Consider the following 20,589-nt stretch of genomic DNA (forward strand, 5'->3'; position numbering starts at 1 on the left):
TTTTTATCATGGATAAAAAGCAAAGCATTCCAAAGTTAACAATCCAAATATAGCAACAATGAGAAAACACTCAAAGACCTCTTGAATGCAGGAAGGGATATTTTTGTACAATGATTTGTCAGAACTGAACTGCAAGGATTTTATTACTGCACTCTTTAGCCTTAAATTAACGATTCATATTTAATTACAAACTAGAACTCCGCGAGTCGGATGTGTCGCCTTGTGAACAATGTAGTTTAGGAGAAATGGCCAGGACAAAAATGAAATATGAAAAATAACAAAGGGCAATAACTAAAAAAATAATAAGTGCAGAGCAGCATATCTGTGCACTGCACTTCTTATCAATAAGATCTATCATTCTATGATGTTTCAAGTCCATAGCTTTCATACTTGAGGAGAAATGACCAGGACAAAAATAAAGTAAGAAAATCAACAAAGGGCAATAACTCAAAAAATAAGAAATGCAGAGTATCAGTTCTTATGCACTGCACTTTTTCTTAATGAGATCTATCATCCTATGAAGTTGCAAGTCCATAACTTTTATACTTTCGGAGAAATGGCCTGGACAAAAATTAAGTATGAAAATTAACAAAGGGCCATAACTCAAAAATTAAGAAATGCAGAGTACCGATTCTTGTGCACTGCACTTCTTCTTAATAAGATCTATCATCCTATGAAGTTTCAAGTCCATAGCTTTTATACTTAAGGAGAAATGGCCCGGACAAAATTAAAGTATGAAAATAAACAAAGGGCAATAACTCAAAAAATAAGAAATGCAGAGTACCTGTTCTTGTGCAGTGCACTTCTTCTTAATGAGACCTATCATCCTATGAAGTTTCAAGTCCATGGCTTTTATACATTAGGAGAAATGGCCCGGACAAAAATAAAGTATGAAAATTAACAAAGGGAAATAACTCAAAAATAAGGAAGTGCAGAGTACCAGTTTTTGTGCACTGCACTTCTTCTTAATGAGATCTATCATCCTATGAAGTTTCAAGTCCATAGCTTTTTTAGTTGAAGAGAAATGGCCCGGACAAAATTAAAGTATGAAAATTAACAAAGGGCAATAACTCAAAAAATAAGAACTGCAGAGTACTGGTCCTTGAACACTGCACTTCGGGTTATTGAAAGAAGCATGCATACCAAGTTTGAAGTCAATCAGACTTATAGTGACTGAGTTATGCTCCGGACAAGCTTTAGGGGACGCCGACAACGACGCCGACACAGACGCCACCGCCGACACCGCCGACAAAAGTAACCCCTATATGTCACCTTTTCAAGGCGACACAAAAACATCAAATTGTTAAAATGCTAGAATGGTTGAATCAATGCTCTATGTTACAGAGCAACACTCTGCCTACAGTAAAGCTCACATTGACATAAAAGCAAAGCACTTACAAATATTTTACTTTCAGTTTATTATTCTTTCACCCTAAAATCTATGATTCTTTAAACTTCCAGCACGGTCACCTGACCCCCAACACAAAAAGGGGAGTAACTCTAATATCTAGTGGATAAAACAACCAGATTTGTGCTGCTAAACAGGCACAGTTAAAGGCAAATCTAGATAATTAAATAAACAATAAATAAAGAATGTTCACTAAATAACTACTTTTTTATTCAGTAAAAACTTTTACATTTTTTTTTTTTCAAACATTTTTTTTTCTACACAATGTTCAAATAGATTGCCTCCAGTTGCATTAGTTTAGGTAGACCTTAACACTAGTTCTGTCATCAATAGTACAAACACTGTTAATTGTCATGTTTGTTTTTAACGTAAACATAAGATCCATTATCAATTATTGTTTTTTTTTTATAACATTTGTTAAGATTTTGCACTAATTTTGCACATAGCATTGGTGTAACCACTCTAAAGCATTTCTGTAAGTGCAGGCTGCAGCATTAATCAACAGTGAAGGGGTGCAAAAGACCAAGAAACTAAGTGTCAACCTCAACTTTACCTAGCAGTGATTCAGTAATTCCGAATCTTTTATAGTAATGATTATTTTCTTCATGTCACATCAGTATTTAGGTATAATCTTAGTGAGTATTAGTGAGTCAGAAAAAGAATAAATTAAAAAGCTGATAGAAATAACTTTACACTAATTAAAGCAAGGTAACTTTTTTATCATTGTCTGCTTCTGTGATTACAAGCCATTTATACATAATTGTATGGAAGATGTAACCTTTTTATCTCTACCATAAAAAAACTAAACTTTTAAATCAATGGACAGTCATAAAAAGAAGCGACACACTTGTCAATTTGCATGTTTTATTCAGTTAAAATGGTGCTAAAGTGCATGCCGATCTTAATTATGTAAATTACAACGTGAAAGAAAATTGAGCAATTATCGGGAATCATGAGCGAGAGGTTGGCATCAACGAGACTGAAAAATAACCATTTTCACCCATAAAACCTCGTTACAAACCTGACATCAAAGACAGAGAAATTGTCACCGCAAATAAGAACCGTGGAAAGCTCAACAAGCTCTTATATGATCCTGATGGTATTGGAAACATAGAAGCTTGCATGCAGAATGCTTTCAATTAATGCTCGCTACCTGCGTGTTGTTTTTTTATTGGATCGTGGAAGCCAGTCTTTGATAATAAAACTTAAACCAAATGAGTTTTGTGCATGAATCACTTTGCCCTCAATATTTCATTTTAACAGATCAATAATCAATAAGGCTTCTGATCAAATGACAGAAAAATGCAACAAGCTCATGTTAGATTAATGAGTTTTCTTCCTTACCCAATTTACTAGAAAATAACCAATTAGAGATTTTACACTCTTTAATTAATTAACTTTGACCTTTGATATATATCTTTTCTAAAGCTTTCAATAATTTTCTTGGCCTGTTTATAGTTTGATGTAACAGAATTTAGTTATAAAATGCTCAAAGGGCTGGTAAAAGGGTAAGCAGCCAAGGCTTCAAACTGCCTGGCTAAGCAGCAAACAGTATACAAAATGGTCAAACTGCCTGGGTTAGTGCAGAATGGCCTTGGGATAGGCAAGTCACTACTGGGGTGCTATTAATTTATAGAAAGTTATGAATGTAGTTATGACCTTGAATTTACAATTTAGCGTTTCTGTTTAATTAAATATTCTACAGCATGTAATTTACATATGTAATTTCATTATGTGCAGAATGTTTATGGAAGTCCATTGCATGTCAAATTGCATAACAACAAAATTGTATCAAAAATAGCAAGCAACATCATGCAACTATGTGTGAATTGCCGTAAAAAATAACAGATCATATAACCGTTTTCTTTCAGGTCCTGACTATCAATAGTTTATATAATAGTAAGCACCAGTTTATCATACACTTTCTGGCATTATATATTAGGGCTGGGGCGAGTATCCGAGTACTCGGATAATCACGAATCAAAGTAAAAAAATCGATTTTGAATATTCGTAATCCCAGAGATCGTGGATCGCGATCTAATTTTTTATATATACATTCACTGTTTCTCACACTCTTAAAATCGAGAAAAATACGATTTGAGTATAAATTATATGTAGTTTACCTTAATATAATTTGCCGGTTAAAGACCATGTACCATGATGCTGAGCTAGGAAGTAATTGGTTTCAAAAACAAAACAAAAATACTTATCCAAAGAATAAAAACATAAACATAGTTTATATTTTATATGTTTAATGTTTAGTATTGTTGTTTTTTTTAAAAAATAAACATGTTTTTATAACTAATGTACATGTTTTTATGGGTGTCTTGATAACAATAGATCTGTGGTTCGATTTGTGAATCGTAAGTGCTGAATCGTGGTTCAGATCGGATCGTCACTTATCTGACGATCCACACCCCTATTAAATATATTTAGTTTTTTGTTTTTTTATTTCTTTTTTTAAAGTGGACAAATGACAAGACTTTCAGGGTAGCCCCATGTCAAAGTGATTATCATGAAAAAGCCTAACAAAATATGATGATATTTCACAGCCTTCAGTGTGTGGCATACTTAAAAGTTTAGAAGACATAATAAAAGAATTAACAAAATAATTTCAACATTTTACATCTTTTCATCCAAAATATTTGTATAATTATATTTGCATTTGATCGATTATAAACTTCGCAAGAGCATTCATTTTCCACTCCTTGTTTATAGGCTTCATTATATTCAGAAGGATTAGTAAAATGAATGAAATTTGCCCTGTTCTCAAAGGTTTTACATCGCATGATGTTTAAGCTATGACAAACTTTAATTATAACGCAAAGTCCATTTTAAGAATTGGGGAGTAACATGCTATCATCTCTCCTTGACATGTTTTGAATTTTGTAAATTGACATTCCCTTAAAACCCTGATAATCTCTTTCTTAAATATATCTTTGATCACCTCTTTAAAGAAACTCTCCTGTTGAATACTGAATGATGTCACTTAAAATAAAAGTCTAAATATAAAATCATTAATCGCATTGGAATAAACTTATCAAACAAACAGCTTTTGTCCATTTACACGTAAATTAAAGATGAAAGTAGAATCGAATTTACTCGTAATTCGAAAACCACCCACTTTGAAAGTATACAATATAATCTACCGAAACTGTGTATATTCCCCGATTTTCAATTCTTCTGTTATCTGACTGTGAAAGGAAAATCGTTAGACGCAATATCCTGAAATAAGACTTTATAAGGAGAGGCAAATCAGAAGAGTGAATAATAACGTTAGATGAAAGACTAGCCAAATCACATTAGCTGATTACCGAATCCATTTAGTAGATATAGTCAGGTCTGATCCGCTATTGTAATCCACCCTAACATCTATCAATTACTCGTAATAGGTTTATGTGGAAATTGGCGCTCCATTGTTGACCATTAGCTTTTTGTTATTCTGTTTTATCTGTATCTTTCAAGAATGATATATTGCTGTGTGTTTTGATACAGCAATCTTTTTGAGAAGGAACAGCTAATCTATCAAAATATACCGCCATTCCATTACTTTCCTTTATGTCTCAACTTTCATAAGGCTTTTTCATTTTTTTAAGCGGAACTGGTTCTTAATAAAAATAACATGCATTACAGGGATAAATCATAAACAATATTCTCCAACTGTCAAAGGAGAAAATCTTAGCGTAGTCTTATCTACAATTTTATTGATATTTATTTCCATTCTCTGCAAAATGTGCTTGTTATAGCACAAGTGTCAATAGCTGGATTTAAAGAGTTTGAAGCAATACTGTCACAACTCAATGAAGTTTAAAAGAGCAAGTTACAATGGTTTTGTATCATTACACAGATGGATCATTATTAGCACTATATTTATAGAAACATTAATATAAATCATATCAAAATCAGCTTTTAAATGATCAATTAGTAGTATTATAAACTGTTTTATTGTCTATTTAAAGTGGCACCTGCTACCCATGTCACAATAAAAGATTACAATTGTATCAAATTACCTTTCTATTCAGAAATATAGAAAGTATAAAACATAATATTATAGCATTTGAGATTCAGGTAAGAAACTCAATGTGTATGAAATGCAATGCTTTTATAATGACCCAATTAGCAAGCAACATATCCTTGGCCACCCAGCTTCTTTTGTATACCTTTCCAGCTCTGGTTCTAACAATTACTACCTAGTACTTTAAATTAAATGACACAACAAGCTTCATAATGCCCCTGGAAATAATAATATAATAGTTATTTCATTTCACACTCTGAGGTAAAATGTGTTGGACTATACGTAATCTAAGGATTGTTGGTGATGTGATTCAAACACAGTAAGCCTTGAGCAAGAAACTTAAGACTCATTGCTTATAGTTCTGGTTGTTTTCAGGTGTGTCTATAAGCTTATAGCTTCCTGCTCAATCAAACTAAAATGAATTCTGTATTTATAAACTTAAAAGGCTACAATGATGTACGGAGCCAGACCAGCTTGAATCTGACAAGGCTCTTGACCAGTGGAAGCATTTTGACATTATTGAAATCTCTGAGTTCCATATTCAAATTAGATAAAGTAGCTACATATTATGTATATTATACTGGTACCGTTGGCCTAGTACTTAAGGTGTCTTCCTTCGTATTGGGAGGTCAAAGATTCAAGCCCCAAGGGGAGCGTTAATTGAAGGATGAATGTTTCTTGTTGGACTCGTTTTGAAATGGCCGCTTCGTGAGCCGTGAGGTAGCTTAAATGAATGGTTAGCAATTTCTATCTGCCTGGCACCTGGCATAGTGGTAGGAGTTGGGAGGTACATGGTATGCAAGAAAAAGGTGTCTCATAAGTCAGAAATGGATGGCCCTTTCATGAGTAGGGGTGACACTATAATAAACAAGACCTTTACTTCTTTTATTAATTATCTGTGATATCAATTAAGCATTTGCACTTCTTTATTGAAACTAATACAGCTCTGTCTGACACATTATTTTTAAGGATGATTATGAACAAGAATGATTGGTTGCTGACATTGAATATCATTATCCCCTCACCACTTTGGGTTTGAATCATACTGCATGGGCATTATTATAATCCTAAATTCTTTCTGCTGCAGTATACTAGACAATAATTTATGGGCCAGATTTTTACTTCTTTGCAAGTCTTATTCCTGACGCAGGTTCCCATTAGTAGAAAAGTGGCCATGTGGTCTTGAAAGTGCTGCTGAAATTAATCTTTTCTATAATTTCACAAAAACATTAAAATCTTTAACATATTTTAAATTTTATGGTATGGTAATAAATGGCCTTATTATAATGTTTTTTAAACAATTATTTTTAGTGGTTTCCATTTTACTGTCACAAGCAATTATGATGCGAGTATTTACAATGCTAAATTTTATCAATATGAATCAATCATTTTTTTAATTTTCAAGAATCAAATTTTTTTTCTTCATACATTATTCTGACTTTTATCTTAGATTACAAATACATTGAAATATCAATATTTTCATATTATCAAAAGCGGTCATCAAGTGCAGTTCATAAGTTTCAAGGCTGTGGATGGAAAGATTTTTGACTGGAAGTCTTGGCAACCTTGACCATGGACATATAACTGGGTCTTGCCAGTGGAGTTGATCAACTTGTGCATACATGATACTGTGAAGTTTAATGGAAGGAAGTCTGTTTTATGACCACAATTTAAATTTGGTCAAGGTGACCTTGAGTCTGTGACCTTAACATTCATACATCTGTGGAGTTTGAAGGCTGTGGATTGAAGGTCTTCTGTTTTATGTCCATGGTTAATACTTGATATTTAGAGGTCACACCTTTGACAATATGAATCTTAAGGTAGGTCTGGCAGGTACTGCACATGATGTTGCACACAAATATGAATCTAAAATACCAAGAATGGATGTACATTTACATAATTTCCACGGTAAATGTCAAGGTGACCTTTCAAGCTGGCAGGCTGTAGTTGGATTTAGGACTTTCATGACATGGTCAAGGCTAAATTTGTGACTTCAAAACTCTGGAGTTGTAAAACATAAAAGTATTTGGGATTATTAATTGACAATTTACTCACATGTATTAAAGGCATTTAGAACTCACTACATCTAAGCTTTATAAGAAAGAATTAATATAAAGAAAATGTCTGAAATTATACAATAATATATACTTTAAGGTGTTATCACTTGAGTTTTATCTTACAGGGCTATTACTATTGCTAACACTACTGCCATTTAGTAGGAAGTTTAGGAAATGCTAAAAAACAGAGCAATTTAATACACAAAATTTGTTGCTAATATGTAGACCTCAAACTGGGCAAAATATCAGTAAGTTTATATTAATAACCATGAAACAAGACTTGAGAAACAAATATTAATAAAGAGTTACATCACCCTTAAACAAAATCAATTGCCCTTTGCACAAATTGAAGTCTTTACTAGTTGACTGAGGCCAGATCGGAAATCAGTGCCTGCCAATTAGGAGATTAACTTGAAAAGAAGTGGTAAAGCCTCTACTTAAGTTAATCTGTTGGCAGCTGGGAACACACTCAATAAGGATTGAACATGTGTTCACAAAATGATCCAAATCAATTTCTACAATAGACTTAATGTCAAACACTCAATGATAAGAAATAGAAGGAAGAATTTACAGAGATATGAAAATAGGATAAGAATATTACCACTTATAACTGTACTAGTTTTATTAAACCTTTTTTATCAATAGATAGCAATTTTATGTTAAATAGATAATAATTATAGTCTTCAAATTATACTTCTGATTTTTTTTTTGCAGTATGTTGCAGCAAAGACCTGGGGTCATAGAGCAGCAAGCCTTTTGATATAACCTAGGTTTAAACAAGATCACTTCAAAAAATAAACTGGTTACCTTCTTCAATTCAATGCCTATAGCTATATTTGAACCAATATTCTCTTTATCTTATGAATAATTATTGCAATTTGTAAAAATATTGAGAATCGATGACAAATTTTGCAGGCTCAATAATGTAACAATTTCAGCTATTGCATGCTCCAAAATAAGTAAGAGAGGAATTAAAAGCATGCAGCAATTCATATATTACTATTGAAGATTCCAATCACCTTAACTTTATTGATAAAAAAAGAACTGAAACCAATATGTTATAATTCAGGAAAACTGGCAAGATCAATCAGTGGTAATTATTGCAATCAATAAATACCAATTTTGTATTATTTCTTATCAACACTTTTCATAGAAACTGGATAAGAAAATATGTGTTCTCGCAAAGACTATAATTTGTCTTACGGCTGTAATCAGAGACAGCTCCATGTAAAATGCAGACTGTCATGCAATATAACCATAAAAGGAAAGATGTATAAATTATCTACCCTCTTAAAACCTACTCTGAAAGAGATAAATGCTTTCAGACTTATTTTTTCCAATGCCATAAGCTGGATGCAACAATTAGTCTGATTGGTTGTTATTTATAGGCCATTGTACTCTCTAAACTCAGTACTCTCTGAACTTTCTAAATGTATAATATTATCACTATATCTCATTTCAAAGCACTTAATGCACACAATGCTGCTTATTTTTTCCAGTAAGTTAAATATAATTATCAAGACATGCAGGTATTTTGAAATTTCAGCTTCTAGTTAGTAACTAATTCAGACAAAAATACAAGCACTTTGAAATTTAAAATAATGAAATTTTGGCATTAAAGACCAATGGTTTGAAAAAGTAACTTAAATATTATAAATGTCAAGTAAGACATTGCTTTAAATATTTATCTACAATTTGTACAGATCTAAATCTTGCTATCAGATGACCATCACAATGCTTGCAGTCCAATTTTTGAACACCTCAATTCCTGATAAAAATGTTCCCTTTTTCTTGAATAATTTAGCCACAGCAACGAGTTGAATATAATTAATGAGGAAAGACATAATGAGAAAGAACAAATTTATTTAGTAAGATAAGATCATGTAAGAGACTGGTATCAAGTTGAGACACAAGTTAAATGTCATCATGACATGCAAAACTAACATAATTGCAAAGCAACAGATTATATCATAGCATCAAACTTGGCATCATGGTCTGCTTTTTTGTCTTTAATAGTTTCTTTCAGTTTTTTTCTCTTGCTCATTTGTGCATGATTTTGATGCATTAAAATACTGTTTCATCAAATGTCCTTTGGCAGCATGGCCGAGTGGTTAACATATCAGAGTAGTATTTTTTAATCCAAGGATTGCTCAGGTCACATTGGTTCAAACATCACTAAAGGCAAGCTGTTGCTTCCTTGAGTAAGAAACTTCTTAGTACTGATTGGTTCAAGGAAAGACTTTGATAATGTGTCCATCAGCCTATAAAGCTTCCTACACAATCAAATTTAAATAAAGAATCATTTTAAATTTTCAAAAATTAGCAAAGGTTGCAATTCTTACCTTACTCGCAACTGCTATGGTAACAGTAGTTCATGCCACTTGATTGTTTACACTTTGCAACAACCCCGCTAAATATAGCTGGTTGCACTTAGCCACTGCAGGCACCCAAGTTAGAACCACTGATGTTCAGTGTAAGCATGTTAAATAGCTTTCTAACATGAAAGAATTTAAACGACCTGGCAGGATTTAAGCAACGGCAGTGAAGGGCAAGTGGTTTGAAATCAATGATTAAACACTCGGCCACTGGTGCCCCCTTGATTTTCAATTTTCGTCTTTTTATGCCAGACAACATTTTAGCATCTCTTTCCATTGACAGCAGTTTAACATATAATTACGATAAAACAGTCATTTGATGTGACATTATCTGCAGAACTTTCTATCAAATGTCTGTAATTGTTTTATAATGGATATATCTCTAATGACTTCACGAAAGATCAGGAAAATATAATATAAAATTATATACTCTGAATTCTGCCAATAGAACTAATTTATACAAGAACGCAATATATTTCTCATAGGAATTTTATATAACAAAAATTGTAAATAGGCAATTTAATTAATTGACAAGCAGCAACAAAGATAAATTACGCAGATGCTTCATTCATAAAATACCTAATACAGATTTCAGGCTCTGTTACAAAGCTAGTCTATCAATGTATAACATTAGAAATTAAGACACTGCATTGTCACAATCAGTCTTGGTTTAATTGCAGCCAACTAACAGAACCTGCATTTTTCTCTAAATTACATGCCATTTAATCTAGGTAAAAGAAATTAATTGTCTCTTTCAACAAAATCTGAAGCGTTGTTTAACCGAATTTAACTCTTTTCGTCTGAATGGAAAGTTGGAATAAGCATCCAGTTTTGGTGGGTTTTTTTTTTAAATATTATTCAGAATGCAAAGTTTTTATATTCTGCATCTGCATTCCGATCCGTAGGGTATCATATCCCATAAATTCATATCCAAATGTGAAACTTATTATGGTATGGACCTTACTTGTTATATTATCAATTACATGAGACTGCCACCAGTGTAGAGCCAGGCCAGAATGCTGACAAGACAACATTGAATGTTGGCTGCTCAACTTGAACTTTTGAAATAAAAATCCCTTTAAGAAACAATGCTTCAAAGCAGGGCAAGGCCAATATCACAATATTGCAGGAATTCATCATTGCAGGAATTCAGTCTCAAAATATTACAGGAATTCAATATCAAAATATTACAGGAATTCAATACCAAAATATTACAGGAAATCAATATCAAAATACTACAGGAATTCAATATCAAAATATTACTGGAATTCAAAGCATCAGTCAACTTAGTTCAACACTGACAGGATAAGATTTAAGTAACCCATGGGTCACTTGTTTGATCCTCCAGCTAGGAGTCATTTCTCCGTGACAATCATTCTCGGACATCGAGTCTAACGACCATTTGACTCTTACAACTGGTAAGAAGTTGTTCACTTGCAGAGAAATTGGTAATTACTGGTTAGTTATTCAGGAAAACTAGTGAACGTCATAATATAGCGAAATAATTTGTTAAAATCATAAAAACCAGAAAAACAAAACTCAGGAAATCAAAGACCAAGACTTATAAGTATTTTAAACTTGAGCTCATTTAAGCCTTAGGCTGTATGGACATGAAGGTTGTCCCGACTACAAGAATGGCAAAGGGCCTGTCAAATTTCTTGCCTCTCTTGCTCAAAGACCTTGTAACACATGAAGTGTATCTACAAAATAAAACAAGCTTGCATCTATTCAATTACTTCTTAATTAGGCAGTTTGTGTCAACCGTCTCTATCTTCTCATCCATCAAAGTAACAACTTTAAGGTTTTTCTTTTTATTATCATGGAACACTTACACTCTTAACACAGGTATTTGTATATTCTAAACATGCCTTTAAAAATAAAATGTATAACATTTCCAACCAGTATCAATTTTTAAACATCATTCTGAAAGCAGCATAACTGTATTGCTAGAATTTATCACAATTGTTCATTATTTCTTAAATGAATTTTTCATTACTAATTATATATAGTTATAATTACATATATGTGTGTTCTTAAATTGTACATTATGGAAAGGTTTACAATTAATTAGTTGGTTTTAAAGAATCAGCTTTTAATATCAACACCAAGCCAGAAATTTGTATTAAAGTCAATTTAAGTAACATATCACAAAAATATGGAGCATGACCCATATCAATCCTAAAACAATGAAATAACTATTCTATTCCATTGGGCATAGAATTGATGGTAAAATTCAAATCTAATTATATTAGTGCAACACTATGTTTCCCTGTAACTAAACTTCCTGGCTTTGGTAAAGTGATTACACCAAGCTAACATGCTTTATGTGGTAAGATTTATCTTTTCATACTGCAAAGGATAATTTAGGATATAATTTGTTTAATGTGAGTTAAATATAAAAGATATCTCACTTGAAGTGAACATTTCCTAAAGAAAAACTATAAGAACTTTATTTGAATTATACATACATTGCATGTGTTTATTTTTGTGTTCATTATTATAAAACAAGACAAATACAGTTCTTTTACATTTAACGATATTTAATGAATATAAAATATTCATTTTACATTTCACTAAAAGAGAACATTTCTAAAATCTATCACAAGCATGAAGCTTTATTGAAATTATGCATATAATGTATACATTATTAATTCTTTACATTTTACAGTTCTTAATGAGCATAAAATTTTCATAGTGAGAAATATGGTTTATATATTTCACTGATGAAACCAACCAAGCATGGAATAAATTATAACATTACAAGAATAATGTAACATCCTACCATTAAACCAGCCCCATCCATCTCTGCCACTGCCTCCAACCATTTATTACATAGGTCTTCCATTATATTAAACTTCCACACACAACTTATTCCACTAAATATCTATTCCAAAAAAGGTTTAACAAATCCTGCGACATTTTTCAATATATTTTGCTTATAAATCATAGCATTAAGTCCAAACCTCCATATCCCACAAAACTCGTTTGAACCTTTCAGCGCATGGTTTTAACTATGGTCCCTTTCTAAGTAATTCACCATCACTATGATTGTTCGCATTTAAAACTCTTCAATGTATTAATTTTGATAAAAAAAAAATTTAAAAAAAATGCTAACATTTTAGCTTAGTTAAATAAGTCTTCTTTTAAGAAATTAAGAAAAAAAATCTGTCTCAAGCAGTCTCCTTTAATATACTTCTCTTTTTTTTTCAGTCAAATCAAAAGTATTTTCAAAGTCCAGAAATGTGTAAATCATTCATCATATTTAATTTTCAGCATTTTTTATATATATTTCATTTTAACACAAGTTTTGCATCTTGTGTAATTATATTGGCTCTAATGACAATAAATTTCAATACATAAACGAGAATTCCCTGCATCGCAGGTTAAGACTTCTCCTGTCAAATATCGTACAATAAGTCTGTCATCAAAAACCAATAGAAGCACTGTATCATTCCATCATACTGTACAACAGGTTTCCTTCTTGCGTGGAAAACTATAACTCTGAAATTCATCGTTACACGATAACTTGACACGAGACTCCTTTTTAATTGGTAATTTTGCAACATATGCGCAAAATGTCTTTTCTAGTTTTAGAGATATCCATCAAATCTAAGAAAATTTTAATTGATTTTTGTCACCTGAGGAAAAGGTCGTAACAGGTTACTCCTGTTTATAAATATAATTTCCCTCAAAATATATATTATAATAAGTTCATTTTAAGTTCTTTATACAGCTGTTTGTTAAATTAAAAAAAAAATGGATTTTATTTTGGTTGCATACTTCATCCAATTTTATCACAATTAATGTAAAAAAACAACAACTAATTTTCGTAGATGAACTTTTTTTCTTTCCTTTTTTAATTTATGGTACAACAATTTTAAGCAATTAATCTCTTTCTTTAATATTTTCTCATTTCCACAGAAAGAAAGAAAAAATCGAAAGTAAAAATAGCAGTCAGAATGATTATACTCAATAAAACTTGACACAATACAATGATACCGTTAATACACACACAAAAAATATCACAAGGTTGGAACATCTGTGACTTTCAATATGACGTTAAAGGAATAAAAAATCAATTATATGTAAATATAATACTCTAGAGCATCATAAAATTAGGATAGAATTCATATTAACCGTTGACTTTTGGAACCATATGGATATAAAAAATGTTCAGATCAGGTCAATCTTGAAATCCAAAGTACAGAAATGCAAGTGATAGCCAAATGCAAGTGATAGCCAAATGCAATTGATAGCCAAATGCAAGTGATAGCCAAACGCAAGTCAATGACAAGAACTGAAGAATGACTATTGCGACACCTTTTTTTTCTTCTTCAAACTTCTTTTAAACCTTACGGTTACCTCACTATTAATATCTTAAATGTATTTGTCCATTTTGTAATCTGGTATGTGTGTGTAATCTAAGCTTAATGAGGGTCCCTCTGCCATTTCAGGCACTGAGATTAAGGACCCCTTTGTACCAATCTTGACAAAACCATTCATCACTTTTAGTGAAAGTTTCAAAATATGAAATGACTGAATATAAAACAGTGCAGACCATGGTTGGTCAACACAGATGTGCAAATTGATCTCGGTCTGAACTGTGACTGGCCGGATGGGTATATTCAGTTGCTGGCTGGCACATCTGTGATTCCTGATCATAACCTGTGCCGTCTGTCCAGTTTCAGTCGGCACATGATCAGCCAATCTAAATTGATTGCAAGGACAACAACACAATTTATAACAACAGAAAAACACACTCAAACATTACCATATCTTTAATCTAAATTATGAGGTTTGTCTCCATTTTCTCACCATCAGGTGACATTAACTCATATCTTATAACTATGTATTTTTCATTTTGGACGATCTGGTGACATACAATTCAATAACATTTCGATACAAATTTGATGTCTATCTAACTTGATATCATTAACTGATCAGATATATGTTTTGTCCATCCATTACTTTAATTGAAATTCTAGAACCCACTTCATTAATGCTTTCATACAACTATTTAGTAATTCAAGACATTCCTGGAGCACAATATTTGTGCAATTAAATTCATGGACAAAAAAAAAACAACTGAAAAACAAGACGAAACATTTTTTGCATTTACAACACAACATATTTCAAAACTATTAAATACTTTATTGATAAACTTTTATTTAAAAAAGTTAAAAAAAACAAAACAAAAAGAAATCCATAAATGGTATATTTTTGTCACTTAAGAAAAAATGAAAAATAATGAAACAATGATTTTTATAACCGCATGTTAACAAATGTCTTTTTCCTTATACAATGGACACTACCTTCATTTTCAAATAAAAGCACCCTTATTCCCTTTTTTCAGAATATATTACCAGTGCATTATTCATAACAAGTATGGTATTATGCAAGATTCAATATTTTAATCATTGCCAAGCAATGAATTTTTAATACGTTGAAGAGAAACCTTATTTGTTATGTTATGCTAGTGAATGCGGGCAAAAACATGAAATCAGCAGGAGATGCGGACCGCACATGTTGCAAGACATGATGCTACTAACGTAACATGATTGACTACTGTAACAACCTTATATTTTGTGACAGAAAATTGTTGGTCGAAATTTTGTTCTGCCTCACAGGAAAAAATGATATTTCCAGAATTTGGCAAAAGTGTTTTTTTTTTTGGGGGGGGGGGGGGCAAAAGTGCCTTTATCCATCTAATACTGGAGTTCAAATAAATTTTTACAGTCTTAACAGCTTCACTTTCCTAATTTAACAAATTGGCCATTGCACTGCGCCTATTTATCACCAAGTTTTTATTGTACAAGTTTGTTTGTGTGGTAAAACATAACATTGCATTCAAGAAATATCTCTATACAGGGATTTCAGTCTAAAAGAATATAATAACACAATACAACAATTAAAGTATTGAATCATCAAATATAAATTCATCTGCAAACTATTTCTTTAAAATGTCACAAATGGTGACTTGAATGTATTCCTATCATTTTCAATGAAATAAAAATCTTTTTTTTTTTTAATAATTAGCAATTGGCAAATATCAAAGAAAAAAAAAATCAATAATAAAAATTAAATAAGAAAAAACAACAAAAAATGTCCCAGTATGATAAAACAAATGATAATATCTGTTGACACGACTGTTACAATAGGGACTTTAGGTCTTCAGCTTGATACATTTTTGCCCAGAAATCAATCAGGGAGCCATTATTGATTCATGAACTCTTTCAAAGGTGTTGATGAAATAATCAGCCATCATGCATCACCACTACGACACGATATTATCATATAGCTTGTATAAAAAATAAGTTTATACAGCAGTCTAGCGCTGAGCAAATTGCATGATTGCAATTATATTTTCTCTTTCAACTTTTACCTGTAATCAGTGGAGTTCAAACGTTTCAAGTTTAGAGCTCGCCTGAATTTTTTATAACTTATTGACAGCCGATACGCACTTTGTTAATCAGCGAATAATCAGAAATTCATGAAAATCATTATGAATTCAGTAAACTAATTTATAAGATGGGTAAAAAACATAAAAGATATTTATTATTGTTGCTTTTATTTGTAAATAATATTTATGAGGGTTACAACGCAACAAATGGTCATACTTCAGTGGACTTGAAAAAAAAAGTTATCGCGAGTCAACACAGCATGTTTAGCCCTCAAGTCAGAGACATTAAATGCTGATTCTATCAGTGCCCTTACTTTTTCATTTCTCGGAAAAGAATGTACTGATGGCAGTGTGACAGGCATAAAGGTTAAGATGTTAAAACAGATTACTACTTTCATGTCACATGATTGTCATGTTAAAATAACACATTAGAATTATACAGAATTTTTTACTTTGTCACATACTTGTTTTTTTTTTTTTTTTAAAAAGTGCAATTGACAACAAAATATTTCATATATCTACCAAACAGAGGATTGACCAAAGATATAAAAAAAAGAGAAATATTATACTTAAATCCTAATATATTTTCTATAATAAAATAAAAAGTAAAACTTTACTACAGAATTTCCCTAGAAATCTACATTTTGAAGGTACCGAGCCATATTAAAGCTTTGCAAAAATTAATAAAACAACCCCTATGTTTGACAAAACAAGAATGTCTTTAATATAGACAGTGACAAAGCTTAAAACATTTTGCCTTACTATGAGGAGAAGTTGGAAATTTTCATTCAACCTCACAAACTTTGATTGGATTTACCTGAAACTCCACCCATAAGTTACTAAATGTCCATTGAAAGTACAACACACAGAATATCTGAGATATCAGTCAACAAAGATTGCTATGAGAAATTCTATGTATACAAGAAGAATTGTGTGCTATTAGAGTCACTCTATATATGTCTGAAGAACTGCAAACAAATAAAGGACAGCTATGAGTAAGTCTATTTGCCAGAAGAACTGTCAGCAAATAAGACTGCTTTAAGAAACTCCATTGAATGCCTGAAGAACTGTCAACTAAAAGGAAGGCAATCAGAAACTCTGGGCATGCCAGGAAAATTGTCAACAATTAAAGGACTGCTATGAGAAACACTTTGAAAAGTCAGAACTGTCAACATACGAAGGACTGTTTTGAGAAACTCTTTATATGCCAAAAAAACTGTCAGTAAATAAAGGACAGCTATGAGAAACACAATGTATGCCAGAATAACTGTCAAAAACAAATGAAAGACAGCTATGATAAACTTTGCCAGAAAAAATGTCAGTAAACAAGAATTTGTAACAGAGTTACCAACGTCCCCCGCCCCAGGAGTTTTCTATGAAGCATAAAATTGTGCTATTTCAAAAGATTGAGGTATGGATCTCAGGACATTCAGTCCAAAATCATGATCAATGCTAGATCTGCAAATGTAACAATAAATTTGTTAAAAAAATAAAATGAAACATGGAATTAAAAAATTTATCATGTTAAGCTTTGACCTCTAAGTGTGACCTTGACCTTGGAGGTAGGGGAGCAGGTGTTGTGCATGACATAACGTCTTATTATTGAGACTATTTGTGCCAAGTATTTTCAAAATCCCTTGAACTATGAAGAAGTTATAGATTGGACACAAAATATACCCTATAACAGACTATGTAAATCTTTGACCTCTAAGTGTGACCTTGACCTTGGAGGTAGGGACACAGATGTTAAGCATGACATATCATCTAATCATTGTGACTATTTGTGCAAAGTATTTTCAAAATCCCTTAATCTATGAAGAAGTAATGGACAGGACAAAAAATATACCAAATAACAAACACTGTTAACCTTTGACCTCTAAGTGTGACCTTGACCTTAAGAGGTAGGGGTGCAGGTGTTGTACCTGACACATCAGCTTATTATTGTGACTATTTGTGCCAAGTTATTCCAAAATCCCTTGAACTATGAAGAAGTTCTAGATTCAACACAAAATATATCCTATAACAGACTATGTTAATTTTTGACCTCTAAGTGTGACCTTGACCTTGGAGGTAGGGATGCAGGTGTTGCGCATGACACATTCTCTAATTATAGTGACTATTTGTGCGAAGTATTTTCAAAATCCTTTGAACTATGAAAAAGCTATAGACCTGACACAAAATATACCCTGTAACAGACTATGTAAGTATTTGACCTCCAAGTGTGACCTTGACCTTGGAGGTAGGTGACCGGTTTTTGCGCATGACACATCATCTGATTATTGTGAACAATTATGGCAAGTATTTACAAAAGTCCTTCATAGATAAGAAAGTTATGGACCCGACACGACATATACCCTCAAAAAGACAATGTTGACCTTGAATGAGCAAGTACGACCTTGACCCTGTAAGTACGGGTCTGGTTGTTGTGCATGACACATTGTCTTATTATAACAAACATTTGTGCCAAGTTATCTCAAATTCCTTTGATAAATGACAAAGTTATGGACCAGACACGAAATATACCCTGTAACAGACTATGTTAATATTTGACCTCCAAGTGTGACCTTGACCTTGAAGGTAGGTGACTGGTTTTTGCGCATGACACATTCTGATTATTGTGAACAATTATGGCAAGTATTTACAAAATCCCTTCATAGATAAGAAAGTTATGGACCGGACACGACATATACCCTCAAATAGACAATGTTACCTTGAATGAGCAACTACGACCTTGACCCTGAAGGTACGGGTCTGGTTTTTGCGCATGACACATCCTCTTATTATAACAAACATTTTTGCCAAGTAATTTCAAATTCCTTTGATAAATGACAAAGTTATGGACCGGACACGAAATATACCCTGTAACAGACTATGTTAATATTTGACCTCCAAGTGTGACCTTGACCTTGAAGGTAGGTGACTGGTTTTTGCGCATGACACATCGTCTGATTATTGTGAATAATTATGGCAAGTATTTACAAAATCCCTTCTTAGATAAGAAAGTTATGGACCGGACACGACATATACCCTCAAATAGGCAATGTTGACCTTGAATGAGCAAGTACGACCTTGACCCTGGAGGTAGGGGTCTGGTTGTTGTGCATGACACATCGTCTTATTATAATAAACATTTGTGCCAAGTTATTTCAAATTCCTTTTCATAAATGACAAAGTAATGGACCGGACACCAATGTGTGACGGACGGACGGACAGACGGACCTGCGGACGGACGGAGCCTATTTCTATATCCCCCTTTTTTCTTCGAAAAGGCGGGGGACAATAAAGGATTGCTATGACAGACCCTATGTATGCCAGAAGACCTGTCAATAAATAAAGGACTGCTATGAGAAACCATATGCATGCAAGAAGGACTGTCTACAAACAAAGGATTGCTATGACAAACCCTATGTATGCCAGAAGAATATAAACAAATATAGGACTGCTATGACAAACCCTATGTATGCTAGAAGAATGTCAACAAATAAAGGATTGCTATGATAAACCCTATGTATGCCAGAAGAATGTCAATAAATAAAGTGCTATGACAAACCCTATGTTTGCCAGAAGAATGTCAACAAATAAGGGTTTGCTATGACAAACCCTATGTATGCTAGAAGAAGGTCAACAAATAAAGCGTTGCTATGACAAACCCTATGTTTGCTAGAAGAATGTCAACAAATAAAGGATTTCTATGACAAAAACCAGAAGAATGTCAACAAATAAAGGATTGCTATAACAAACCCTATGTATGCCAGAAGAATGCCAACAAATAAATGATTGCTATGACAAACCCTATGTATGCCAGAAGAATGCCAACAAATAAAGCATTGCTATGACAAACCCTGTGCATGCCAAAAGACCTGTCATCAAATAAAGGATTGCTATAACAAACCCTATGTATGCTAGAAGAATGTCAACAAATAAAGCATTACTATGACAAACCCTATGCATGCCAGAAGAATGCCAACAAATAAAGCGTTGCTATGACAAACCCTATGTTTTCCAGAAGAACAGTCATCAAACAAAGGATTGCTATAACAAACCCAATGTATGCTAGAAGACCTGTCCACAAATAAAGGATTGCTATGACAAACCTTGTGCATGCCAAAAGACCTGTCAACAAATAAAGGATTGCTACAACAAACCCTATGTATGCTAGAAGACCTGTCAACAAAAAAAGGATTGCTAAGACAGACCCTATGTTTTCCAGAAGAACAGTCATCAAATAAAGGATAGCTATAACAAACCCTATGTATGCTAGAAGAATGTCAACAAATAAAGCATTGCTATGACAAACCCTGTGCATGCCAAAAGACCTGTCAACAAATAAAGGA

At 32.5% G+C, this 20,589-nt stretch overlaps 1 protein-coding gene across 3 annotated transcripts in view; it reads right to left on the minus strand.

Moving 5' to 3' along the window:
• LOC132756051 (E3 ubiquitin-protein ligase PDZRN3-like) overlaps positions 1 to 20,589 on the minus strand; it is a 204,068-nt gene that overhangs the window by 117,850 nt on the left and 65,629 nt on the right. Inside the window, exon 1 of one of the 3 annotated variants that reach the window (XM_060747024.1) lies at positions 12,638 to 12,776. The exons of the other annotated variants lie outside the window; for them this stretch is intronic. Within the exon in view, the coding sequence (XP_060603007.1) occupies positions 12,638 to 12,700 (63 nt within the window). The 5' untranslated portion in view covers positions 12,701 to 12,776. Of the gene's footprint in view, positions 1 to 12,637; positions 12,777 to 20,589 lie in introns of those variants that run through there. 3 annotated transcript variants of the gene reach the window in all.

Source organism: Ruditapes philippinarum, unplaced genomic scaffold, assembly GCF_026571515.1.
Source record: "Ruditapes philippinarum isolate M1 unplaced genomic scaffold, ASM2657151v2 ctg149_1_1_1_1, whole genome shotgun sequence".
Classification (NCBI taxonomy): Eukaryota; Metazoa; Mollusca; class Bivalvia; order Venerida; family Veneridae; genus Ruditapes; species Ruditapes philippinarum.